The sequence below is a fragment of the Rhinolophus ferrumequinum genome, chromosome 9 (assembly GCF_004115265.2).
Source record: "Rhinolophus ferrumequinum isolate MPI-CBG mRhiFer1 chromosome 9, mRhiFer1_v1.p, whole genome shotgun sequence".
Classification (NCBI taxonomy): domain Eukaryota; kingdom Metazoa; phylum Chordata; class Mammalia; order Chiroptera; family Rhinolophidae; genus Rhinolophus; species Rhinolophus ferrumequinum.
The window spans coordinates 67,109,588-67,137,343 of NC_046292.1; the positions used below are offsets into that span (position 1 = coordinate 67,109,588).

Below are 27,756 nucleotides of genomic sequence, written 5' to 3' on the forward strand. Positions count from 1 at the left end.
AGAACAGTGAGGAGGCTGACTAGTAGTCGGTCTAGTGGAGAGATGATATCGACTGGTACCAGAGTGGTGGCAGCTGGGGCGGAGAGAAGTGATCAACTGAAGAGATATTCAGGATGGATATATAGGATAATTAGATATTTAGGATGTGGGGAGAAAAGTTAAGAATGACTCTAGATTTTCTGATTTGGGCAACTGGATTGGTGGCACCATTCACTGAGGCGAGGAGACAAGACTAGATAGGGTTTGCCTGTGAAATGTCCATATGACGTGACGAATGGGTGTTGGATACACAGGCCTAAAATTCAAAAGATAGGACTAGACTGATACAGATTTAGGAGTCACTAGCATATAGAGAGTAGATGAAGTTATTTAGAGAGAAAGACAAAGTACCAATATTTAAGGAACAGGCAAAGGAGACCAAAAAGGTGGAAGGCAGTTCGTGGATGTGCAGCATCATGCGTACAAGAAAGGACTGGGTTGAAGAAAACCAGAGATGTTTGCAGTGGTAAATACTGAGAGGCAAGGCCAGATGGGACTGAGAAGTTCCCTTTAAATCTAGGAACATGAAGGTCATGAGAGAATGTAGAACAGTATTGGATGTGAATTGCAGGCTGCAGAGGGGTGAGGGTGAGGAGTGTATTTGTGTTTGTGTATGTGAAAGTAGAATCATCAAATGTGGAAAACTCTTTGACAAGTTATTCTACTTTGCAGTAAAATGTCTCAAAAATTCAGAGCTAAGTCATTAGTCCTCTTTTTGTTGCTAATACTGACATATTTGGTGCTCTTATTCAGTCTCATCTCTAACTTTTGCCAATATGCTACAGACTCTCAAATGTATATATATCCAGCCTCTTTCTTAAACTCCACACTTGACTGTTCAGCTGCTTACTCAGCATTTACACCTGAAAGTTGAGTGGGAATCTCAAACTCAAGGTGTTCAAAACTGACCACCTTACCTTTGCCCAAGCCTTCTCGACCTCGTTGATGGCACTCAATCCTTCCAGTTGCTAGACTTATTCTTGAGGCCTCGCTTTCTCTTATGTCCCTATAAACTCTGTTAGCAAATCCTGCTGTTTCTACCTTCAAAATATATCCAGAATCTATTTCTTACCCTTCCACTACCACCATCGTGATCTTTTACCTGAATTATTGTAATGGTCCTCCCATACGTGATCTTTGCTGTCCCTACAGTTTGTTCTCAACATAGCAGCCAGAGTGATTCTTTGAAGGGATGCAGGACCCTCAAGGACTTGGGATTCCCTCAAAAAGTGAGGAGGAGGAATGTACTCTCAGCTGGAAAAAGGAAAAAATTTGAGGAAGTCTTCTTTTTGAGAAGACCAAGTACCCAATCTTCAATGAAGGAGGAAGAGCTAGAAACTTCAACCTAGATGAGTCCAAAGGTGAGATTAAAAAAATTCGAAGGGCCAAACAACAGCGCAGCACAGCCAACAGAGATCACCAGGAAAGTCAGTCCAAGACATGGAGCTAGGGTCTAAGAGTGAATGGGCATGACAGCCAGAACCAGTGCACATGCTCTTGTTCTGAGTCTTAGGTTCCTGTAGACCCCCTCTGTCCAACTCTTTTGGGAGACAGTGTAGCAAATTATACTGTCTCTACCAGTAAGGCCTCAATATCTAGTTAGGCTTCTGGAAGCCCAGGTCTGGCCTTGGACTCTAAAGTCCCAGGGACGGTAGAACCAGACTTTTAAAATTTTCCTTGGTCCAATATTGCACTATTTACCCACAAAGCTCATATTTAAAAATCCATGTCTTCCTCTTTTCCCATGTCAGCTCTACTTCACCCTAGCCAAGTGGAAAGAATGATAACCTCTCTCCCTTGTACTACCCAGACATGGAGTTTCCTATGGACCAGTCCAAGGCCTGACAGTTGGACCAAAAACATGGAAGGAAGCCCTCACTCCAGTGGGCACAGAAATTCTAGAACCCCAGGGTTGAGGCTTACATGTGCGACTTCAGTGATCACAGTATTATAGAACAGTATCATAGTTGTCTACTGAGAACTCCAGTTTATTCTTTGAAGATACTGTGAGGAAACCTATGAAACAGTGTTGATGAAATTCTTTCATTTTACTATGTGTAGCTATAGTTTGTGAATTTTTATTGCTGTATGAGATTCCATTGAGATTCCATACACTCCCTAAATATTAGACTGTTGATGGACATTTGGTTGTTCCCAGTTTGAACTAATTATAAACGATGCTGCAAAAACATCATTTTTTACCATATTTTTAAAAAGTGTGGATGGGATGGCACCCTGATTCTCTGGATTAACCATTATCCTTACACTAGTCCTTGACGTCCTATGTTATTCTGTGACCTAATAACTATTACTCTGTCCCTGGGTTATTCTATCCAGTCATTCCAATCTTGGTACTCATCAGACATTCCAGGCATCCTCCTCTTAGACACTTTGCACTGGCTGTTCCTTCTTTCTGGAATGTTTCCTCCCCAAGGTCTTCACAAGCCTTCCCTCCCTCCCGTCCTCTAAGACTGTGTCCACGTGTGTCCATGAGATCCACCCTGACCACACTGTTTAACCATTTCCCTTTTGCTTTCTTAAAACTCTCATTCCCCTTTATATTGCTTTTACTTCTTCATACAATTACCATGTATAAATTTAATATACATTATATTTCATTAAGGTCAACTGTAATTGAAAAATAAAACAATTATTTAAAAAATAAAGAAAAAAATCAAAAAAATTAATATATATTTATTTCATTATGTTTATTATTTAGTCTCTCTCTCCTGGACAGAAGCCCTAGAAGGCAGGGATCTTTATTTGTTCCCTGATATATCCTAAGGGCATATATATCTTAGGATAGTGCCTGGCACATAGTAGGAGTTCAACGAATATTATTAAAGGGATGAACAAAGGAAGGAATAAGGTAGGCAGGGAGGGAGAGCAATCAGATGTAAAGAAGAAATTTTGCCCTGAAGGAGAAAAGATAATAGGGTAGATAGGATCAGGGAAAGGATTTTCTAAAATGGGAGCAACATGAACATGTCTCACTGATAAGGCAGCCAGTTGATGCTGACGGTACAAGAGAATAGACTGAACCAGTTCCTAAGACTGTGGGAAGAAATTGGATCCAGAGCACTGGTAGGGGGTTAGCATTGGAAAAGTCCAAGGCCGTAGAGTGAACATTTTATCAAATCCCTAGCAAGAGTGTATGGGCTAAAGTTTTTACATGGGATTTGTATTGCTATGTAACAGTTGTCTCTTGAGGTCCTGGGCCTCCTTCTGGATGGCTGAGCCTGGTGCTGTTTAACCATCAATCCTCCCCAATGTGCTCCCACCCCCAGGAAGAAATGAAAAAAGGATACATGCAGATTAGATGTCATAGGCTCATTGCTAGGATTGCTGGTCTGGTAGCTTGTTTTGTTTTTCTCTGAAGGGGAAGATGAGCTCATTTATTTGTGCTGATGGTGGTGGGCTTTGAAGTGTGAGAATGGAGAAGTTTGGATATTTTTATTATGGAGACTAGGAGAGTATTAGAAATTACTGCTACAGCAAAATATAGAAAGCTCATTAGGGGATCATAGAAGAATTAAGTCTAGTTAAGGTCAATGATGTGCCTTCATAGTTGTTAGAACCTGCCCCATTGTGCATTTTGCTACAGCAGTGCTCAGCAGCCCAAGTGATGGATGATGAAATCTGGATGAGGAAAGGAGTAAAGATATAAGGGGACTGGTAGGAATAAAATATAGAGTTCTATGGGCTACATCAGCAATGATCAAACTTTAGTGGGTATAAGAATGACCTGGAAAAAGCCAGATTTTGAAATTATTATTCAGTAATCTGGGGTGAAGACCAGAATCTATTTTCAACAAGGAACCTAGCTGATTCTGATGTAAGAGTACCATGCACCATGTTTGAGAAATAGATGCTTTGAATTTATATTGAGTTTAAAGAAGTGATATTTTGAGAGGAGCAGGAGAGTGTGTGTGTGTGTGTGTGTGTGCGCGCGCGCGCGCGCGAGAGCGCGCGCGCGCGCGAGCGGGCGGCGCGCGCGCGCGAATTGTAAGGATGGTGGTGTTTACCATTATAGACGGACATCCTTATCTTATCTCAACCGCTGGCCCCAGCCTGGATGAAAGGTTGGAGGGCAGGGCCAAGAGAATGGGGTGAAGCAGAGGTGAACATCACCAGAGGAGAGGAGGTCAAAGTACCAAAATCCTAGGTAATCTATGTGGACCTTGAAGCCATCCCAGATAATGGCAGTACTTGGAACAGAAGGGCAACACTGTGAGCCAAGTTCAAAGCCATGGATAAATTAAAGGCAGGAAACTACAGAGGTGGTATACAAAGCAGAGATATGGAGTTGATGGGGGTGTAACTGGTTAAGAGTTTTTACACAGTTGTGAAGAAGTAAAACTAACATTAGTTGAGTGTTTGCCAGGCTTTACATCAGTCCATTTCATCCTCACACACAACTCACAAACTTTATATTGGTGCTATTTTTATTTCTCTTTTATGAGGAAACTGAAGCACAGAGAGGTGAAGCATGAACCAGTATCCCACAGTTCATATCCACAATGCTAAATTGACTCTCATAAAATGGTAATGGAAGGTTTCTTAATACATTTCAACTGAAAAAAAAATCAGATTTCTTGACTATTGTTAGGAGAGTGGTTAACTACTTTGGAAAAACAATGGAAATATTTCTTTAAATTTCATTTGTACTGAAATTTGTTTTTGCAATATCCAGCAAGTGGCTGCACTAACAATTCCATACTAGGTCTTCTAATAGAAACATTAATGCAGTTCGCATTTATCAAGACTTCTGTCTATTCCATGCCTTGATGATTTCTTCAGCAGCATCTAGTGTACTGTCCTTCTGTAAACAAATGATCATTGTTACATATCAAAATAAATTCAAGATGAAGTAAAGATTGAAATATAAAAATACCAAAGTCAGTCCATCAGGAATAGTCATGCAGTGACTCCATTGGCACTTCAATGGAGGGATTGACCCTAGGGCTGATTGGTTTTGAGGACTGGCTGTGACTACAGTGGAGGAGCTGTTGTGCAGGACTGACCCTTTGGAGCAGGATTCACTTTAGCAAGGCTCTGGTGCCTGCCCAGCCTGCCCTTTAGGTGTGTTGTCCGCAAAGGCGGCCGGGTGATGCTCTGGCTGGGTCCAAAGCTGACCACCAGGCATGCTAGCTCTGGGGCCTCCTGGGAGGGGCCCCAACCACAGGCCAAGTTCAGCTGTAGCCTGTGCCCTGCCCAAGGCCACCTGGCATGAGCCACAAAGCAACCTGCAGATGGCCACCACCCATGCTGGCCTTGGAGGTACCTCAAGAGGCCAAGCCGCACATCAAAATTGACTGCTGCTAGTGCTGGGTTTAGGGCTGCTCAGCCAGAGTACAGGACTTACCAAAGCCAGATGCTGATTGTTTGAGTTTTGTGAACCTTTGAGAGATTTTAGGAAAGTCCACAACATGAGCAAAGGCAGGCCATTTATACAGAAAAGGCACTAGAAGCAGTTTGGGTGTGCTCAAAATTTGGGTGGGGCGGGGTCTTAAGAAGCAGGGCAAATTAATGGTGTTAACCAGACTGATGGAGACTCAGATATGGCAGCTGCCTGTGTTTGCATGCTGAGAGAGGGACAGTTCAATAAGAGAGGGACAGTTTTTTTTTTTTTTTTTAGGGTAAACAAAAAAGTATTTATTGACTTCTATCACTAAAAATGGCTTCACCAGCTCTTTCGTCTGGGAGAAAGCTGCTCCTCCAGCCCTCTTCCTGATGCCAGACAATTCAGTTCCTTCCTGTATGTCCCTGGCATCTTTTGAGCTGCTGCTCCAGCACTGGAACTCAGAGTGAGTGAGTCCATCAGTCAATAAGTCTGTGCATGGGCCCTTTAAGAGGAAGACTTGGGACTGCAGCAACCTTCTGTCTCACTGAACCACAATCTCTGCTGGTTTTCACAGTCAGAAGTTCTGGGAACTTCTCTCCCCAGCACTGAAACACTGGGCTGGGGAGCCTGGTATGGGGCTGCGACCTCTCACTCCTTTGGGGTGGGGAACCTCTGCAGCTGAATTATTCCTCCTGATTTTAATGGTCACAGGCAGGTGTAGGATCACCCCGTTGCACATCTCTGCCCATCCTACAAGTCTTGAGGTGGCCTCTTCTGCATGTCCTTAGTTGTAGGGCTTCAGTTTAGCTAGACTTCAGGTGATGCTCAATGATGGTTTTTCTGTAGTTTAGTTGTAATTTTAATATGGTCATGAGAGAGGTAGGCAGTTTACCTATTCTGCCATCTTGACCAGATTCTGGGCTGGTATATTTTTTATTGCAGCATTTGAACATGTCATTTCATTGTATTCTACTCCCTACTATTTCTAATAAGAAGTAGCTAACTAACACTCATCTCTGCTCCTGTACATGTGAGGTATAATTTCTTTCTGGCTGCTTTTAAGACCTTATTACTACCTTTGGTTTTCAGCAGTTTGATGATGATGTGTCTAAGTGTGGTTTTCTTTATATCCTGATGTGGTTCACTGAACTTTTAAATGCACAAGTTGCTTTACACCAAATCAGGGAAAATCTTGGCCATTATTTCTTAAAATATTTTTTCTGCTACATTTGCTCTTCTTTTCTTGGTTCTCCAATTACATGTAGATTATCACTTGATATTGTCTCATAGATTTGAGGCTCTGTCCATTTTTCAAAAATAATTTTTCCCTCTGTTTTTCAGATTGGATAATTTCTATGGCTCTGTATTCAAATGGATCTGTACTTTTCCTGTCTTCCTCAATCCTTTGTGTGTTAAGCCCCATATATTTTTCGTATCAGATATTGCACATTTAAATTGTTGAATTTCCACTTGATTCTTTTAAAAATAGTTTTAATCTGTTCATTCATTGTGGCCATATTTTCCTTTAATAATTTGAACATACTTATAATATCTGCTTTAAAATCCTTGTCTGCTAATTTCCACAGATGGGTCACCTTGGGATCTGTTTTATATTGACTGCTTTTTTCTTTTTAAGGGTCACAATTTCTTATATTTTCACATGTCTAGTAATTTTTGATTGCATGCTACACATTGTAACATTACGTGATAAGAAGAAGTCTGATTATGTTGTAAACTCAACATTCTTCTTCTGGTAGGCAGTTGATTTCATGGCAGCCCTCTGACATTTAAAAATTGAATATGAGCACATCATGTCTAGCAATAGAAAAAAATGGTGATTTATAAACCAGAAGGAAGGACATTACAATGTGTTGTACAGTAGAAACAGGGAACTTACTTTAATGAAGCAAAATCGCACAAACTTCTCAAACTGTAATTTGGTCTCTGTGTTACAGAATGCTGAAACTGGGATGGCTGACAGTTTCTAAAAAGTAAATAGAAGATGAAATAGGAAAACTACTTATACTTCAAAATATTATAATAAATTTAGGACCATAAACATTAGAAACAAATAGGTTCTTCTAAATATTCACAATAATTTTCAAAAAAGAAAAATGTATTTAAAATTCTCCAAATAGCCACAAGTGGACTATCATATAACAAAATTACAGTTAACATTGTTTCAAAGCATGTCAGCAGGTTTCCTTCATAAATTAACTATCAAATACAGCACACTATTGCAAAAGCCAGTAAACATTACCTTATTTTTAGTCATCCATTTTACAAATTTATAGTCATAAGGTTCATTGTTGTGCTTCATATCAGAGAGGTCTGCATCTAAAACAACAATAAAAATGAGATGGCCTATGTATTATATCTGAAGCAAAATGTATTCCATTTAATTCTATCAAAATTCAAAAAATTTTCTCAGAAGATATTCATAGCATCTGTTGGAGTCTCAGGTTGCATGGTGTGGTGGAAAGTGAGGAATTCACAGATGAGCTTTACTTATACTCTATGGCAGGACTCACATAGACATCTGATTGATCACACTTATCCATACAGCACTTAGCACTGGAAGAGAGTAGAAAAGGGGAAGGAAAGAAGGTTGCCTTTCCATCTAGAAACATATAAGACTCTATGATCAATATGAAGGAAATAACATATAAATTTATAGAGTATTCATCAGTAATAATTAAAGCTCCAAATAGTCATTCATTATTAGATTATATGCTCCACAAGGGCAAAGTGTCTGTATTGCAGCCTATCATTATCCCCAACTCCTAGGTCCATGTCTAGCATATAAATAATGAAAAAAGCATATTTGTTGAATGACTAAATAATATTATTATTTGTAAGGGAAAGTGTCTGTTTAGCTCTTCCAAGTGATATCCTTATTGTTTACCTCTTTCTTCTATATATTATGCTTTTAAAAAACGTTAAATTTGGGGAAAATCTTCAACTATGTTTTGGGGAATAACTTCAAATATTTTTATCTCTTGCTTCAATCTTGCTTTAAGGTCTGGGCTAGATATTTCTCTGGCATTCAGTTTCAGCAATCTGTATTTCATATTGTTTCAATTTTATTGACTTGTACTGTTAGATCTTTTTGAATAGCCCAAAGCAACTAACATTGATGGTTATTATAATCAATGAAATTTTACAATTTATTGCTCAAAACAAATTGAAGCAGTTATCATCTTTCTTTTGTTTACTAAATATTACTGAGTCTCTTCAAATTAACAATGTAAAACACTTGACATTGATGAAAGTTTCACCTGTATTTTGAAAAACATCTTAATATGTTTTTAGTTAATGATTTTATTTCCATTCTCCCCTATACTTTAAGAATGTAAAAATTCCATATAAGAGTACTCATAATATACTATAATTCATTGAGAACTTACTATTAGCTAAATATGTTATATGATTCTCTCACTTATTTGTCCTACAATTCTGAGAGATAACTACAATATTCACTTTACAGACGAGGAAGTTAAGTTACTATTTCAAGTATTTTACACTATATGTATGCATGTGTATTTAACTTTGGTTTGCTCTAACAAAAATGACCATTTAAAAAAGTTAAGAGTCTGTTGTAAATTATGTGAAAACTCCATGTGACTAGTACACAGTAGGAGCATATTCAAAGGTAATCCAGAGAAAGAAGTGATCGCTTATAGCAGTAGAAGGAAGAACAGGAGGATATTAGCTAACTGTAACCGACACTAGCTATATTACTCATTTATTCTTATAATGCTTAGCAAAGAGGAATTTATTGCCATGGTGCTTAAAGGGAAAGAAGGGAATAAATACCATTCTAAAGATTTTGTATTTAAAAGAAAGTTAGAATCTATTTCTTTTGAATACTTGAGTCAGAGATTCTCAAAGGAACTAAACAAAATATTTCTTTATTGAAGGAAGAAGTTTGCAACATATTATAATAGTATTAGGGTATTTAAGTAACTCCTGAAAATCAAAATTAGTTATTGCGTTCCCATTATCTCCTCCATAATTTTGGACCTTATTACCTTAGTAAAACAACCTCCTTATTTGTCATCTTGTGTTACTTGTCTTACTTGTTATCTAATTGAATGTTCCCCTTTTTAGTTCTAGGATGAAGGTCATTGGTCTGGAAAGTTGCTTAGTATAGCAGAAAAGATACGTTCCCTGGTGAGAACAAGGATGTCTGGGTTCAGAGCTCAGCTCTGCTACTTATTAGTTGATTAATTTTGGTTAATTAATTCTCTCTATCTCAACTTTCTCATCCATCAGTGAGGATATAATAGCACCAATCTCATAAGGCTTTTGTGAGAATGTGATATTTTGTAAACTTCTTAGTATAATACCTACTATATCATAAATGCTTAAAAATATTAACCAGTTAGCCATTGATATTATTATAAAGGAAATAATTATAAAGGAAAGTAATTATCCATTCATGAATTACATGGTTTATTTTTATTTTCAAGCTGCCATCAAATGAGTTTTGTTGTTTGCTTTTGTCTTTAGAAAATAGTGGGACCAACCTCTAATATATTGAATAATTTTTATGTTCAAATCAATCTGAGCAAATGAAAGAGTAAAATAAAATGAACTTGTCTTCAGTATATTGGAGGGTCTTATAGACATTGTATTTTTCCCTCATACGTGAAGGACGACAATAAAGAAGGGACTTCTTTTTTTTCCATCATCACAGCAAGTTTCTAACCCAAATCCTCTCTGCTCCTATTCCAACAACACTAGTTCAAGATATAAACTTAAACTAGTATAGCATGCAGAATACATTGACTAAAGATAGACTGGGAAACTATTTAAGAGTTTAATGCAATAATCTAAGCAAAAGTTACATCATTGTCCTTTAGATGTTTAATTTCACAATGTGACAAATTCTTTTTAGAATTTACTATCTGGAAAAGTTTGGTTCAAGGAAAGAATTATTTTTATCTAAAAAGCTGTTAAGTTTCCTTTTATTCAATAATTATGTCACTAATTCCATTTTTGTATTTGCTATTGCTGCCACAAAGTTCAGTCTCAAGTTAATGCTAATTACAATACTAAATAAACCTAGGAGACTGAAATATTTGCTTCCTCTTTCTTCCTACGTGACATTGTGACATTGATTTTCTATTATAAATAAACATTTCTATGTATATATTACTGCATAGAAGACTTTTGAGTTAGCTCAAATTCTTTTTGGGAGCGGATGAAGTGTAAATCAATTTCTTTTAAACAAAACAATTCATGTTGAAAATCTAGCAATTTCCAATTCAAAAGCAAAAATATAAGTGATGAAAACTGTTATTTCTTTTTGTCAATTCATGAAATGAGCTGCACATTTAGACCCAATATAGAAAAAGTGGTTTCCACACTTCAGAGTATATATCTTAAGGGGTTTTACATAAAAACGGAGTGTAGGAACCTGGCAAATACAGCTCTCTGGCAATAGGACAGCAAGAACCTCTGGCCCCCATGGCCTCTGTTTCTCTCACAACAAATGAAGAAATAATTATCACTGTTGTATTATAAAATCAAAAGTTACCGGCTTTATAAAATTTGGTATATACAAAGGCTTTTCAAGTTCAGTGGCATATAGCTTTATTGCAATAAAACCTTAAAATATTTAAAAACCATTTAGAATGGGTGTAATTTCTGTCAGAATAAATTATGCTCTTAAATTTACTATTCTTAACATTGTAATTTTTTTTGAAGGAAAATAAGTTATGTATAAAATGTTATGATTCTAACGTTAGATTTGTATGGCATGTCAGAATTACATATAACAACTTCAGGTAATATAAGACCATTCCTTTTTGGAGACAGAACTATTTGGAATCTAGTTGTGTGACTTCAAGAAAGTTATTTAAAATTTTCTAAGTCTTCATGTCTTTAAAAACGGAGCTAACAGTGCTTTCTTCAAATGGGTATTTGAAAGTGGTAGGCATGTAGTAGACGCTCAATAAGTATTATTTGCCTTCATTTCAGTATATTCTAAAGTGGCAAATAATCCCTGATGGCATCCACATTCTAGAAACCTTATTCTTTCTCAAGTAAAAAGGAAACTAAAATTTTACTCAAAGGGACAAAGGGCATATGTATTATTTCATGTACCTGTTTTACATTATACACCAGAACAAGATGATAGTACATTCTATGTTTAATAGAATACCTAGAACAACAGATTCCATAACCATGTAACAACAGTCACAATTAAGGTCAAGAATCTAAAAGTCAAGATGATTGTAGAAAAACACTGACATTGTCGAAATCCATTTTTCCCTAGATAAAATACTAATACGGCTTTGACACCAATCTTTTCTCCATAATTTCACATATAACTTTCCATATAGATAAAATAATAAAAACTCTTACAAACCTAGCAAAGATACATCAGCAATGATGAAGTACCCCCCATCAGGAATTATGGGTTTTAGGCCAACACTGTCAAGTAAATGTACCATCCGATCTCTTTTTACTTCTAACTCTTTTGGCAAGGAATTAAAGTAGCACTCTGGGTCATCCATGCGCTTGATGTCAATCCAAAAAGCTTGAGCCAAGGCCTCCTGTATGTCAAGATTGAAAAATGTACAAAGGAAATATGGTAATGTTATTTATTGCTGAGTTTATCGGTATAATAAATAAAGATTGGCTGAGTAATATTATTGGCAAAAAAAGTCATTCAGGGAGTTACAGTTGAATTCCTGTGAATCCATATTAAACTCTATAGATTAATGGAGGAAACAGTTACAAGCAAATTACTAAATCTAACAGGAAGAACTGAGAATGAGCTATGAAAATCCAAATTGAAAAAGAAGTATTATATAAAGATGGCATACTTGGAAATGAAAAGACATTAAGTTGTTTTCTGTTGAGGTGAGCTGTAGAATGACTTGCTAGATCTAAGTCTGGAAGATGACCAGAGAAAAGATGAGTCAGCCTTTCCCCATTACCTTGGAGGACGTAGTGGAAATGAAAGCTGACCCACTGTGTCATTCCCCATGGGAATATTCTAATCATTCATGTCTCAGGAAGGTGGTCTGAGTGCCACAGGGATTAGAAACAAGTTTTTGGGTTATATTGAGTGACTTCTCTACTCTTCTTCAGGAAAGAAAGAAGACACAGGAGTGTAACCAGGCTCAGAGAAAAGTCAATGTTAGTAGGCAGGTGTCTGAGTGGGCAAGAGGTCAGGAACAGGTAAGCAAGTCTGAATCAGGGCATACATAAAGAACTATTCAAGCAGGATCTATGCAAGCAGGAGAGTGGAAGCTTGGTAGGCAAGTGTGAACTGGGACAATTTAGAAATATTGGTTCTCAGAGCAAACCAGGAGATCCAAGCAAATAATCAAGTTGGAATAGTTGAGAGATAGAGGGGCAGAACAAAGTGGCCAAAGTTTAGGAACATTAATCACAACAGAGAGATATCAAGAACTAAAAGACACATGCAATTATTAATAAATAAATCGAGTACCTATATTAAAACTGGCATTGTAATAAATGCTGGGACTATCATGATAAACAAGATGAAGATGGTCCTTGCCTTCATGAGTCTTCCAATTAGTGTGTACTGGTAAGGGCAGGGCAGAGGGATCGGATAGGAAACAATGACATGAACAAGCAGGATATAATTTGTTCTTTTGGAAGAACTGACAGAAGTCTAGTGTGGCTGTAGCTAGCAAGAGAGACAGCATGGCAAGAGACGACACTGAGACACAGAGAAGGGCATGGCGATGGAGAAGACTGCATGCCAAAAGCATTCAGCTGGAAAACTGAATGAATAATAATAACTCCCTAGTACTAAAGAAATCTTGGATAAAAAAAGGATTGGTTGCTTCAGTCTAGGAATTCTGTGGTTCCCCTGGAAACTTGGGCCAATTTCAAAATATGGTTGTCTGAGGGCATGGCAAAAAAAGAAAAAGAAGGCTGCTTAGCAGAAATGGAGAACAAGATGGTTCAGAAAAAGATGTTCTAGATTCTTAGCTGAAACTTTCTTTTTCTCAGCAACTTATTCATTCCCTACAGTAGGAGATATTACCCTAGAAAATTCAAATCCCAGGAGACATAAACATCCTCCTAACTGTAGAATTGTACCTGACTCCTCTCTTTCTCATACCTCACATGTGATCCACTGGCAAATACTGTTAGTTCTACCTTCAAAACATATTCAGAACCCAATCATTTTTCACCACTTGTCTCATCTCCATATTGGTTCAGTTCACTGCTGTCTCTCTCCTTGATCACTTCAACAGTGTTTTAACTCAACTAAGCAGCCAGATTCTCTTTGATAACACAAGTTAGATCATGTCACTCCGGGGCTCAAGACTCTCCAGTGGCTTCCTATCTCACTCGGTCTGTATAGTGACAAACATGCCCCTACTTGATCTGGCTCCCAGCTATCTTTCTGATTATTTCCGGCTACTCTTCTCCCCTCATCATCCTATCCCAGCCTCTGTACGTTCCATTGATATAAACATGATAATCACACTGCCTAACCCAGGGCCTCTGCACTTGTACTTTCAGGAGGTTTCTTCTCTAGATAAGCATGTCACTGCTTAGCCTCCTTCAGTTCATAGCTCAAATGTTCCCTTCTCAGTGAGGATTTCAAACATTACTCCACTTAACATTGTATATCCTCCCTCTTCACACTTTATTTCCTTCCTCTTTACTACTTTAATTTTCTCCATTGCATCTATCAACTTTTGACATATTATACTGTTAAAATATTTATTTATTATCTGTGTCCCCCACTAGGCTATTATCTCCATGAGGGCAGGAATTTTTGTTTGCTGTATTTAAAATACTCAATAAATATTTGTTAAATAAGTGAATGGATTTAGTTTTAGAGGATAAAATGAGTTTAATATATAATAAAAGCAAATGTTAGAATTAGCCTTTATCATGATATTAAGAGTCACTGGAAAAAGAAATGTAAAATAGATATTTTTTCTCATTCAATAGGTATTTTTGACAGGAAATAAAAAAATAAGTTTACTGTAGACAACATATTTCACTCTTTTCGCTTTTTAACTGCCTTCCAGAAAAATACTTTTTTTTCAGTGTTCTGATCATTCACAGAATGATGGTATATAGATCTCTTTTTTATAAACATTTAAAAAAAAAGAAACAATATAAAAAATATATACTTTAAAAAGTCTTATACCTATTGCTGTCCCTATCTATTAATTTCACCTATTCTCCTTACCCCTACAAATAGCCACTTTTACTAGATTCATTCTGGATTTTCCAGAGATCCTTTAAGAAAAGACAAGCACATAGTCCCTTTCTTATACAAAATATAGCATAAATATACACTGCTCTGTATCTTGTTTTTACTTTACAATATATTCTGGAAGTCTTTCTATCAGAAATTATAGAGCTTCTTCACTCTTTTCCTTTCCCTTTCTTTTCGTTTAATTTTTAAACAGTCATGGTGTTAGAATAAAGGCCCCCAAAGAAGTCCATGTCTTAAAACCCAGAATGTGTAAATATGTTACCTTGCCTGGTAAAATGAACTTTCAAATGTGATTTAAGTTAAGCATCTTGAGATAGAGAGGTAATTTTGGATTACGTGGGTCCTAATGCAATCACAGGGATCCCTACAAGGGAAAAAGGCGGCAGGCGGCAGGAGAGCTAGAGTCACAGGAGTAAGAAGACCATAAGCCAAGGATGCGAGCAGCCCCAGAAGCTGGAAAAGACAAGGAATAGACTCTCCCTGAGAGCCTCCAGAAGAACACAGCAATGCAGACACCTTGCTTTTAGCCCTGTCAGACCCATTTTGACTGCTGACCTCCAGAACTGTAGATAAACTGTAGATAAAGATTTTAAAAAATTGTGTTGTTTTAAGCCACTGGTAATTTGTTACAGAGAAATAGGACACCAATACGGTCATATACGATTTTAATGTTTAGATAGACCATGGTTTATTTTAACCTGTTGTCGCTAGATGGATAACGACAATCCCCTATTTTCTGTAATAAGTGGCCCTGTACATATAGAGCTTCTTACATGTGCAGATAGGGTAACTTCCCAGAAATAGATTGCTGCTTCATAGAGCACGCACATCTGTAATTTGGCTTCATGCTGTCACTGTCATCCAGGAGTGTATTAAAAAAACAAAACAAACAAACAAAGAAAAACACTATTCTTAATAGCAAGGAATATGTGTCTGCTCCTAAATTCCCAAATTATACCAGAAGCCCTGCTCAAAAAGAACATGAAAGGAAGAACTAAGCCAATTCAAACACATAACATAAAGACAATACCTTCCCTAAAAGACCATGTTTCAACCCCCAATTACTATAAAACCTACCTGTAAAGGAGTTGCACAGGTATAAATGCTGTTTTGTTGAACTGTCTGTAAATGTTTTATCAAATGATTAGGACCAACGGTCCAGCCAAGCTGGAAAAGGAAAAGACAAAAGCAGAGTTTAAGGTATGAATTTAATCGTATGTACCAAATCTATAGAGAAGCTTAATGCAATTGTTAAACATACGCAATTCTACAATGTTCGAAATGTACGAAAGCAGTGCAGTATTAGTGAGAATCATTTCAACACTTCTTTTTGTGGGAAAGTTTCCAACTGGAGTCACTATACTCTGCCCTCAGAAGGTAAACAATGCATGCAGTCATCATTAGCTTTCTCCTCTCCTCTGGTTTGCTACTTCTGATATTCTGGAGGTCTAAAATACAGTACCAAAGCTCAGTTTGAATTAGATGTAGGTAAAAGTAACTGAACGAGGGCCTATGGGACTCTTCCATAATTTGCATCTGCAGGCCTCATTTTTTGATACTCCCTGCTTCTTAGCCATGGTTAGGAGAGGCGAGGCTGGAAGATAAGCAAGTCACAATTGGATAAATTGTTATTGTATTACATAGTGTCGTGGCTGAGTGCAAAGATTTGGAAGCTAGATTACCTGCCCTGGTTTGAATTTATTAGCAGTGTAACCTTAGGCAAGTCCCCTAACTTCTCTGTATGTTAGTTTCATTGTCTGGAAAATAAGGATAATAAATTATACCCCCTCCTAGTGTGGTTATGAGAATGAAAGGAATCACTACGTGCACTAAGCACTAAGAACCTGGCACATAAGTGCCAAAATATTAGCTATTATTATTTTTCTCCTTTTATATAATATGCAGTCATCTGAACATTCTTTGCAAAGAAAAAAGTGTCATTAGTTGGTTACTTATACAATGAAAAATTACCTTATTTTTCTTTTAAAGAAATGATTAGGTCTCAAAAAAGAAGAAAGGCCAACATGAAAGCTGAACGAGTAATAATAAGCAAAAGATCAGTAAGTATAAAAACCTATATAAACTTAATAGAGATGCATTTAAAACACAAAAAAACCCTACAGGAAGTAAAGCACACACCTGTTTTTAAGCAATGAAATTAATCTTACCTTCCAGCCAGTTACACTGAAAGTTTTTCCAGCACTTCCTATTGTGATTGTTCTCTCCCACATTCCTGGAAAAGTGGCTGAACAAGAAAAAGAAAAACAAAACAGTAAAACAAATGCTTTCCAATTAATCTACATTTTGTATAACCTAAAAACATAAATGTATCATAGTGTACTCAGTCTAATTATTTTAATAGGTTTGTTTAAAGATAATGTAACTGTAACCCAAGCATAGCTAAAAATGTTACAACGCTTGAAAGCATTGCAATAGCGCACACCTAAGTAATACTTAATAGATTGACTAATTTTAAGTAGCAAAATTACTTCCAGGAGCAGGAGTGGCAGAGATGCCAGTAGGAAGCGTTCAGGGCTGGTTCCGTGCAGCGGCCACACAAACCACGGCACCCTCTGCTCCATGTCATCACTTTATGGCACGGTTTTGGCTGTGGTCCTGGCTTTGGTTACCTCACCTCTACTCTGCCCATTTTCTGAGTCTCTTTCTCCAGGATCCCTAGGTCAATGATTGTTAAAATGTGGTCTGCACATCAGCAATATCAAGATCACTGGGAAACTTGTAAGAAAGGCAAATTCTTGGAATGTATCACAGACCTACTGAACCAGAATCTCTAAGGGTGGGGCCCAGCAATCTGTGTATGTGTGTGCGTGCATGTGTGTATACGTGTATTTTGCTAACAACTTTATTGAACTATAAATCTCACACCATATAATTCACTCATAAAAGTGTCTAATTCAGTGGTTTGTAGTATGTCCAGAGTTGTGCAACAATCACCACGATCAATTTTAGAACTTTTTTTCACCCCAAAAGAAGCCCCATACCTTTCAGGTACACCCCCTCCTATCCTCATGGCCAGTAGCACTAGAACTTGTGCTTGAATGGAGCTTATCTAACACATGTATTTCCTCTGTAATGCAACAGTCTTCCTGCACTTAGAAACATACGACAACTTCAGCACTATGCCTAGGTGCCATTGTACACAGCAAAATCACTATTAAAAGATACTCGCTTATAGTATAAGCTGAAACAAGGAGGCAGAGTGTTGCCTTGCTGACCTCACCTGGGAGCATACACATCAGGTGACAAATTTTTCACCACTCTGAGCATGTCTGCGAAGGAAGCACCCTAAGTAATGATTTTAGGGTTACCAATATATTTTAGTGAGCAGGCGAATTCACAAATATAGATTCCATGAATAATGAAGAATGACTGTTAAAGGTTTTCAAATTGATCAATATCTTTAATAAAATCATTCATTCATTTATTCATTCATTCATCAAACATTTGTTAGCAACAATCAGACGCCAGGGACTAAGCTAGTTCAAGAGGAAGCAAAGACGAGAAAGAGGCAGTTCCTATCTTCAAGGAGCTTCATGTCTAGGGGGGTAGGAGACAAGTACAACAACTGCAACAGTGTGATAGGTGCTATATTGGAAACAGGCATGGAGTATTGTGCTAGCATAGGTGTAGGGGTGGCTCTCCGCAGCCATAATGCTTGAGCTGAGACCTGGAAGGCCACACAGGGCTTTGCCAGGCAGAGAAGGGGGAAGGAAGGTCAATCTTGGGCAAAGGGAATACAGAGAACAAAGTCCAGGAGGTATAAAATGCAAGAGTTTGTGAATTTGCTGGACAATGGTAAATTATTTCTCTGAGAATGCTACCTACAAAACTACTTTTTTTGAATTCCTTAAATAAGTTAGTTGTGAAGTTCTTCACATGCAATCCACAAGTTTTGCTCTTGTTTTTTAGAGGTACAATAGATGTTCTTGTATTGTTCTAAGAGGGTTTGTACACACCCTCTTAGAAAGGGAAAATAAATACCCATTTCTAGGGGGGTGAAGCTGCTTTCTTAATCTTCTCATGAGGCATGTACAGTGCCTACTAAAATGTAAGGTAGTTAAAGAAATTCCCCAAATGTGTGCATATGTAATTTCAGTCTATCACGAAACACCTGCTAATATTTGTAAAGGTAGGAAAACTATATAAATCAGAAAAGTTCTAATTGTATTCTCTGTGGAGTATAACAAAAACCAAAACGATAAATGGAGAAAATATTTACAGAGTCCATTCAAAGAAGGAATATTCTAATATTTGATATAAATAATCATATCACCTCAAGTTTTGAGACAGTCCTAGTCTTCCGAAATATTTCAAAAGCACACCATAACACATGTACCACTCTCCTATTTGACCAGAGAAAAGCTAAACTATGTATAATGCAGAGCATCACTTCCTTTAAAGTAATAATATATATCCCAAATCAGAAAGCCTTATTAGTAAGAACAATATTTAGAAATAAAGTCTTTGAAAATAAGAAATACCCAGAGAAACTAATATAATTCTAGCATACGAGTATTTTCACTATAAATTTACAGAAGAAGGAAGTTAAAAAGTACTCACATATCAAATGTAGGTTTTGTTCACAAAATATAAAATCTAATAGTAGTATTCAAAAGGAGAGCTAATTTGTTGGTAGCCATATAAAAGTGGAAGTCTTTTTTTAAGGAGCAAGTTGATCAGCTAAACAGCTTACAAAGAATTTTATACTAAATTTCCAAATATCAATGGATTAATATATAAATATCAGTGTATTAGTATATCTCTTCTATACTAGTGGTTTCTTTTTGTCATTTTACTGCAACCCAGAGATATGATTTGAATCAAGAATCTGAACTAATAAGGACAAATTCTATTATTTCAATAAAAAGTGCCCTAAGTCATTTTAAAACATCTAGATGTTCATGTCCTCTCAGTTTCAGAAATTTGGGGAGCCACAAACATTAATGTACGTAGCCAGGCAGAACAGATGAACGACCAAAGCACTGAGTGTGACTAATAATCCAGAGGCAAAAAAAAAAAAAAATCTTTGCAGGTCTGATAATTTAAAAAATCCCATATCTAGTATCAGTAAGTTTAGCTTGCAGTTCTATCTGAAAGGCAATGGGTCTTTGCACTTCTCACTTATGACCCAGGGTCCCTCAATCAGCCACAGCAGCTGTAACAGTCATTCACAGGCGACTTAGGCTTCAGTAGAAGTCAGATAAAGATTACAAGCATGATGAAGAGGCCTACATCAGGGAAAACTGCCTCTGTGACAACATGCAGATGATGCTAATTTCATGTGTGGCTAGAAAGCCTGATTGTATTATATTAAAGAACTACTATTGCACTCTGCAAATTGATGGAATGGCCATTTTGCATCTTTCATGTATTTGACAGAATAAGTTTTCAGGCAACCTAATTGCAATCTCTAAATAATGAAATAGTGAATTCATTTTTTTTTGTTTTAACTTTATGGGCTGTTACAACAACTAAAAAAAAAAATCTAAGTGAAAAATATGTATTTTGATATCTCTAGCAAGTAATATTATCGAGTAAAACTTTTACGATGAAAGGTCTATCATATAACATAAGGTTTAAATACAATACAGGCTTAAAAATAATTCTAAGACCATTTAAAGGAATCTTTTGGAAAGAATATGGCTAAACTGATCTAACTAAAACTAAAGCTCTGAGTCATTCTCACATAGGCATGAACATATGCTTTACATTGAATATAAAATTGTATTTAAACATTAGGTAGATGCCTCTTCCTCTCTGCTTAATCTAAAAAATTTTAATAAAGTTAACAAAATAATTTAATTAAATTTTAAAAAAGGTTTAATAAAGTTAACAAAATAATTTAATTAAACTTTAAAAAATTTTTAATACACTTAACAAAAGTTTCATAAACTTAACATAATAATTTAATTCTAATTAAATAGAATTATTTTATTTTAAATAAATATTTAAAATATTTATTTTAGATAAAATAATTAAATACTAATTTAATAAAATTTAATCTAAAAACATCTACCAAAAAATTAATTTCCATATTTGCCTGATTTTCTACTGCGGAACAACAGTTCAAATGATCCAAGAGAGGTCATCTCATCAATAAGGTGGGTGAAGTCACATGAACTCTTATGCAATTTTTGACATAGACCCACAGTTTGCTGTGTTAAGGCACCACATTTTGCAAATCTCTGGCCTTCTTCTCTGTTCATATATTCTCCCTGAGAAAATCCATTCTCTTCTATGGTCAACAAAATTTTGAAGACTGCCAAAAATGTATCCCCTCATAATTTGATCCTGACCATCAGGCCTATAATTCTACGTGTTTCCAGATTATCTCCTCCTCTGTGTCTCTCAGATACTGAAACTTAGCCAAGACTAAAGCATGAGAAGCAGGAATTTCCTTGGCTCAACTCTTCCCCACAGATCTGGATGTCCTTTCCACATCTCTGTCTCTAGCAAAAGCCTCATCACTGCTGAGTGGTCCAGGCTAGAGATCTCAGAATCATACTTGCTTGTTCCCTTCCCACCTTCCAATGCTATATACTCTGTGCCCTATAGTTTCTCCTTCTAAACAGCCCGCATGCATCATCTCCACTGCCATGGCATCAGACTTGCTTAAGATCCTCACCTGTAGCTGGTTCTTACCTTTATAAAACAAATCCATCACATAATCAATTCCCCTGTGTTGCCACATCTTTTGTGGTAGTTCTCAAAATATACTCACCAGTCTCCTGGTGATCAAGTTAATGTATAGAACTTAAACATTCACCTTCAAGATTTCCTCCACAAAATTTTCTTAAGTACTTAAGATAAGTGGTACCACTTACCTGATAGTGAAGGCTACCAATAATGAAGCAAATAAGCATTGTAACAAATGAATATTAATGGCAAAATCAGAAAAACTCAGATGTGTTTATTTCAATAGCCGTTATAGACAAATACGCACAGAACTGTGGTTTTTATATTGACTTCCAATTATTTAGTTTCTGTCAGGAAATTCTAGTTTCAGGATGGAATGCAATATATCAATCACTATTTCATGATGTGAACATCATAGCTTCAAGGTATTCTACCACTAAAGTAAGTTTCAGAACCACTGACCCCCTATAAACAATAATATAAATGGAGCCACTTAAAAATGGAGGCAGAGCTGCCATGACAGAAGAACTGCCTTGCACGTCTTATGCCTCAAATCTTTGGAATGTTAAAAACAGGACAAAACAACCTTTGGGCTGGGACTAAGCAATCTTGTCCCAAACAACTATTTGCAAAGATAACAAGAAAGTGGTTAATATGACTACTGGACTGATGACTACCGGGTGGAAAATTAAAAACATTGTTTAAAATTAACATGTTATCAGCACCAATAGAAATGCCTTCCTTCTATTGATGTAATTGTTCCCCTTCCCTTTCTTATAAATGGGTATTTCTTAAATACCCATTGTCTTTGTCTCCTAATCGGAATATTACTTGGGCTTTTGCCTGAATTAATGATTCCAGAATAGCTATTCTTATTGATCTCAATAAATGTTTGTTACTTCTCCTTTGAAAGACCATTTTATTTTTAAGTTAAGACTCCTCAGTAAAGTTTAGACTCTACTTTCATATACAATGTCCTTCAGAGTCATCCCACCTTTTGGCCTCAGTACATGTTAGTTTATCTGATAGGAATTTTCTTTCTACTTCTCTGCCTAATGAATCCCATCTTTTGCCCACTCCTTTTTTGATCCCCTCAAGCAGTTGCTTTTTCCTCTGTGTCTCTAAATAATTTTTAATGTACCATAAAGATAACTATGAAAAGGGCAACAACTATTCATATATAAGTGCACTAACTTTTGTATTTAGTGGTTTCTGCCACGGTGGTTTTAGTCATCCTTCCCTGTCCTTTTCTTATTTCCTACTCATTAATTCAACATTTACTTTCTAATCGTCTACCATGTGCAAGACTCTATTCTGGGAACTGGGGATTCAGAGGACACCCAAACAAACAAACATCCTTCCCTTCTTGTAGGTGAGAAGTAAAATACATATACCTTGATTTTTTCTATACAGGGAAAAACAAAACAAACAAACAAACAAAAAAAGCCCTGAAAAAGTACAAAGCCTATGCGGAAGGAGAGATGTAACTATCTTAAACGTTGTGATCATGAAAATTGACATCTGAATAAAGACCTGAGGGAGGGGAAGAGAATGAGCCATGTGCATATCTGGGGGAAAAATGTTTCCAGGCATAGGAAGGACAAGTGCAAAGACCCAAGGGTTGCAGCCCAGCTTTTAATCCTATAGTTAATGTAGGGTTACCCTACATTACCTTTGGGTTACCCCAGAAGATACCAGGATCTTTGTGAGATGGCCCAGTACTAGTGGCGAAATCCCAGGCATAGGACAAGCAGCCAATAGCTTACCGTCCCTGTAATCTTTTCCTGCTGACCTGCCATTTTGGCAACTTGCTCAACAGAGACAGTGCAGTTTGGGACCAAGTAAGCTCCCTGTGTCTGATGTACCAAGTAATAGATGGATTCTTGATAAAAAGCTAAGAGTATAGGCAACAGTACTATTAGGTTGGTGCAAAAGTAATTGTGGTTTTTGCAATTTTTTTTAACCTTTTAAACTGCAATTACTTTTGCACCAACCTAATACTTCTCTGGTTTCGTAGCTGTATAATATGATTCAAAACGTCTTTCCCTAAGTTTATAGTGTTCATCCTACAAGCTGTTCATCAACTCACTCAAGCACCAGTCACTGAAATCCCATATTTGAGTACTCATACAGACCGACCCATTACAAACACTATTTAAAGCTGTTCTGGGATCCTTTCCAATCAGTTCCACACATGCCCAAACACATTTAGATTTGTGACTCTATGTAATAATCAGTACCTATTTTTAAATGCTTGTTTCCAGTATATACAAGCCATTCGTAAACCTCATCACTGATGCAGAGTGTGTCATATTTGATGCAAAGGTCAGCAATTACTTGGAGTTCCTCTTTGGTGTATACCTATACATATTAAAGGATACGAAAGAACAGAACCAATTATTATTCAACGTGTGAGAAAATGATAGATCAGAAGACTGTATAAAGAGATCAAAGACTCACTTACCTTGCCCATGGGGTTATGTGGCGTATTCAGTATTATAGCTTTGGTTTTGGAATTAAATTTACTTGCCAGTTCTTCAGGATCCAATGTCCAGTCAGAACTAGACCATTTTTTCCCATCAACAGGTTTCTAAGCATGAAGAATGAAGATGTGATTTAATTCAATTAATTCATTTGCTGGCTCACAAATAAATAACCTAATCAAGAAAAACAATTAAAGAAAGGCATGGCAAATATAACTGAAAAAAAATGACTAACACAGAAAATAAACAGAAACAACTAAGGTTTATTTCTCCCTTAAGAGCCCAAGAGGACTTGAGGCTCATGTTCACACCTGTTAAGTGGAAAAATGGACTCTGTCAACATTAACAGCTATTAAAGTGCCTATATTCCTTCAAAGGAGCCAGCTATGGTTAACAAGTCTGATGGTAGAAGATTCTGCGATTCACCTTACTGTGTTACTTATTTTGGTAAGATTTTTAAAAAGACAAAGCTACTATACTTGATTATATTCCTAAAGATAATAGCAGAATAAAAAAAAAGAAAATCACTTCTTTCAGAATTTAACAAGCATTTATTGAGCACCCAACATATACTCTGCACTGTTAAATCACTGGGGAGCCGTGCTATAAAAGTGAGTCAGAAACGGTCTCTGACCTGGTGGTACTCAGTCGTGGGGTACCACCACAACGGTGGTGGGGACACGTGGCCACAAAAGATAATATTACATACAATGTGGATGCTGATACAACACAGACACATGGCCAACACAGGATAAAGTAATAAAAGTTCCCCTCTTAAAGTTGTTAACTTCAGTCACCGTAGAGATACACAGTAAATCTCAAAATGTAATCGAAGTAGAAACTTTGTCAGTGATAAAGTGATAATTGGTATTTTCATAACTTCTTAAAGCATGTGAATCGTATCGGTATACTTACAGATCTTAGGGAAATAAAAACAGGCGTTCCTCCAGCCATTCTCACCATGGGCTCATAGCAGTCATAGAAAGGCACTATTATTATGACCTGAAATAAGATCAAATAAGAACACACATATCAATCACTGATGTATTTAACAAATATTGTGTAACTTCTATGTGTGAGGTACTATACTACATGCTGAGATGCAGCAGTGAAAAAAGCACGCCTTGCCTTCCTAGAGCTAATATCCAAGAGAAAAGACCTTGGGGATAAACGTGTCAGGAACCTTAATTGGAGTCCTTGATCTCTTAGGAAGATCTACAGAGAGGCTTGCAGTGGAGACCCTTGAAATTATACGCAACGTTTTATATGCGCAGGTAGATGGGGGGAGGGGAAAAGGGGGATGGGGAAGGGCTACAGCTCTTTTATCACACGCTCAAAGAGATGTTCTAGCCAAAAACAGTAAGAGTTTCTTTAAATTGCAAGGTACAAAATGAAGTATGAGACGGTGGCAGAAGCCAGCCTATAAAGAAAGATAACACTGCAATGCTCTTCATTATGGAGTACTAATTTATAAGTATTCTCTTGAGAGTAAAGATGTTTCCCTTTTGTCAAAAGCATCCTGAAACAAAGAGTGGATGCAGGGAGATCAGTTAGGATGCTATTCTTATTGTCTGATACCACACTTCCCCTCCAGGTGACTTATACCTGGAGTCTATCTTTTCCCCTAGTCCCTGGAATGTACTCGTTGTCCCTTTGCCCATGCATGCTCTCTCTGCCAATCACTCATGTGCTGGCTTTCAGGTCAGTGGACCAATCCAGCCAGTCTAGTCAGCGTCCCTCCCGAAATCTGCCAGCTTGGATCTAGCATCCTGACTTTCTGCTTCTTTACAAGGAGAGTTTGAACACATAATTTATAATCATTATATAACATTTACCTTTACTTTGTATCTTTTTTAAACCTAGCAATATTTCACAAAAATTTCATAGTATTGTAGTTTTAATATTTATTATTTTAATGACTATTTGAGAGTTTATGGAATTCTAAAATAATTTTCTTATGATTTGCTCGTATAAATAACAATGCTGTCCATTTGTGATAATATGTATAGTTTCTCTATTTTAAAATAATTTGCTGAATAAATTCACGATTGCCATTGCTAGATGAAAGGGTAGAAACATCTTTCTGGCACTTTCTATACATAGCCAAGCTGCTTTTGAAAAATCTGGCAACAACAATTTATAATTTCACAAGTCTATACTAAGTGGTCTCGTGTAACTTTTTATTCGTTAAATCAATGGTACCTGATTATTGTTCTAAATTTGCACTTCTTACTGTTTATATTTCCTATGGTGTGAAATACCTGTTCAAGGCCTTTCTCATTAAGAGTCAAATGAGGCCCTTACATTCTAAAGCTCCTTTGTTTGCATTAGTCATTCAACTCACATTGCATACCTACTATGTAATGTGCTATGTTAGGTGTTAGGTATTGGGGAGGAAAAAGAAATGAACCCTGCAAGTTTTTAATTAGTCTGTGAGATTCTCAAGGACTAGGATGATCTACTTTTGTAACGCTGAGGAGAAACAGGGCCTGATCTGACTGACGCGAGAGCTCAATCAAGGACAATATATTGGGAGGATGGAGGTCGAACTAAAAGAGTATACTTGATAGTCCTCTCTGCAATTTCTTTATTTTCACAATGGAAATAATTCCACTCCCTTTTTGAAGAATATTTATTGAGCACTCACTATTTTAAATGCCGGCAGTATAGCAACAAACTATATTCTCCTGGAACTTATATTCTACTGAGAGAGGCTTATAGTATACAAGAAAACAAGGAAAGAAATAATTTCAGATAGTAATAAATACTATAAAGATAATAAAATAGGTCAAAATGACAGAAAGTGACGTGGATGGTTTCAAAATATTAGATAAGGTGACCAGGGAAGAAAGAAGAGAGAAAAGAAGGTCAAGGGCTGAGCCTTGGGACACTCCAAGGGAGTGCAGAGGAGGAAACAACAGAGGATGAACAACATCAAAGCACGAGGGAAAACTTTCAACTGTTTTATAGGATTAAAGGAGATTGTGTGTATGAAAGCATGACTGTACTTCCTTAACGTGTTTCCTTAAGTAGCTTACTGGCTGGCATAGTAGAGGAATTAGTGATGTAAAATAAAAATATGACACAAAGTAACAGTGGCGTCTTTTACAAAAGAGGCACAGTAAAGTGCTATGAGAGTTCAAAGAGAGGAATTAATAATATATGAGGTCTGACAATTAAGTTCACAAACTTGTTCCAATGATGTTACTAACCTTTTTTGATTCATTATGAATTTGTACCAACTGGACAAACAGTTAACCAAGTTTACTATTTGGAAGTGCTAAAAAGGCTGCATGAAAAAATTAGACGAAAATGACCTGAAATTTTTGCCAACAATTCAAGGCTCTTGCATCACGACAATGCACCAGCTCATACGACACTGTCTGTGAGAGAGTTTTTAGCCAGTAAACAAATAACTGTATTGGAACACCCTCCCTACTCACCTGATCTGGCCCCCAATGACTTCTTTCTTTATCCAAAGATAAAGGAAATATTGAAAATAATACATTTTGATGACATTCAGGACATCAAGGGTAATACGATGACAGCTCTGATGGCCGTTCCAGAAAAAGAGTTCCAAAAGAGTTCCAAAATTGCTTTGAAGGGTGGACTAGGTGCTGGCAATGGTGCATAGCTTCCTAACGGGAGTATTTCGAAGGTGATCGTAATGATATTCAGCAATGAGGTATGTAGCACTTTTTCTAGGATGAGTTCGCGAACTTAATTGTCTGACCTCGTAGATCAGGGCAAATATGTTCATTCTTCAGACACTGCTGACGCACTGCCTCTCTGGAGCTTTCCAGACCTATATGAGCAGAGTTGATCACTTCTTCCTTTTGTCACCACCATAATTTATACTCTCCATACTGACAATCACACTACATTTTTCCTCATTTGTTTAAAAGTCTATCTCCTCTACTAGACAGGGAACTCCTTCCATGTAGAAACCATCTTTTAAAAATCTCTCCCACAGTGCCTAGCACAAAGGAGATATGCAATACTTT

The 27,756-nt window shown here is 36.9% G+C and overlaps 1 protein-coding gene across 3 annotated transcripts in view; it reads right to left on the minus strand.

Moving 5' to 3' along the window:
* Nucleotides 1–4,411: 4,411 nt before the first annotated feature.
* KYAT3 (kynurenine aminotransferase 3) overlaps nucleotides 4,412–27,756 on the minus strand; it is a 48,892-nt gene continuing 25,547 nt past the window's right edge. For all 3 annotated transcript variants that reach the window (XM_033114828.1, XM_033114826.1, XM_033114829.1), the window contains 9 exons: nucleotides 24,668–24,754; nucleotides 23,734–23,859; nucleotides 23,510–23,630; nucleotides 16,781–16,857; nucleotides 15,690–15,779; nucleotides 11,760–11,946; nucleotides 7,644–7,720; nucleotides 7,281–7,367; nucleotides 4,412–4,861 (listed from right to left, as the gene is read on the minus strand). In XM_033114828.1, the coding sequence (XP_032970719.1) occupies nucleotides 4,799–4,861; nucleotides 7,281–7,367; nucleotides 7,644–7,720; nucleotides 11,760–11,946; nucleotides 15,690–15,779; nucleotides 16,781–16,857; nucleotides 23,510–23,630; nucleotides 23,734–23,859; nucleotides 24,668–24,754 (915 nt within the window). In that variant the 3' untranslated portion in view covers nucleotides 4,412–4,798. The remainder of the gene's footprint in view (nucleotides 4,862–7,280; nucleotides 7,368–7,643; nucleotides 7,721–11,759; nucleotides 11,947–15,689; nucleotides 15,780–16,780; nucleotides 16,858–23,509; nucleotides 23,631–23,733; nucleotides 23,860–24,667; nucleotides 24,755–27,756) is intronic.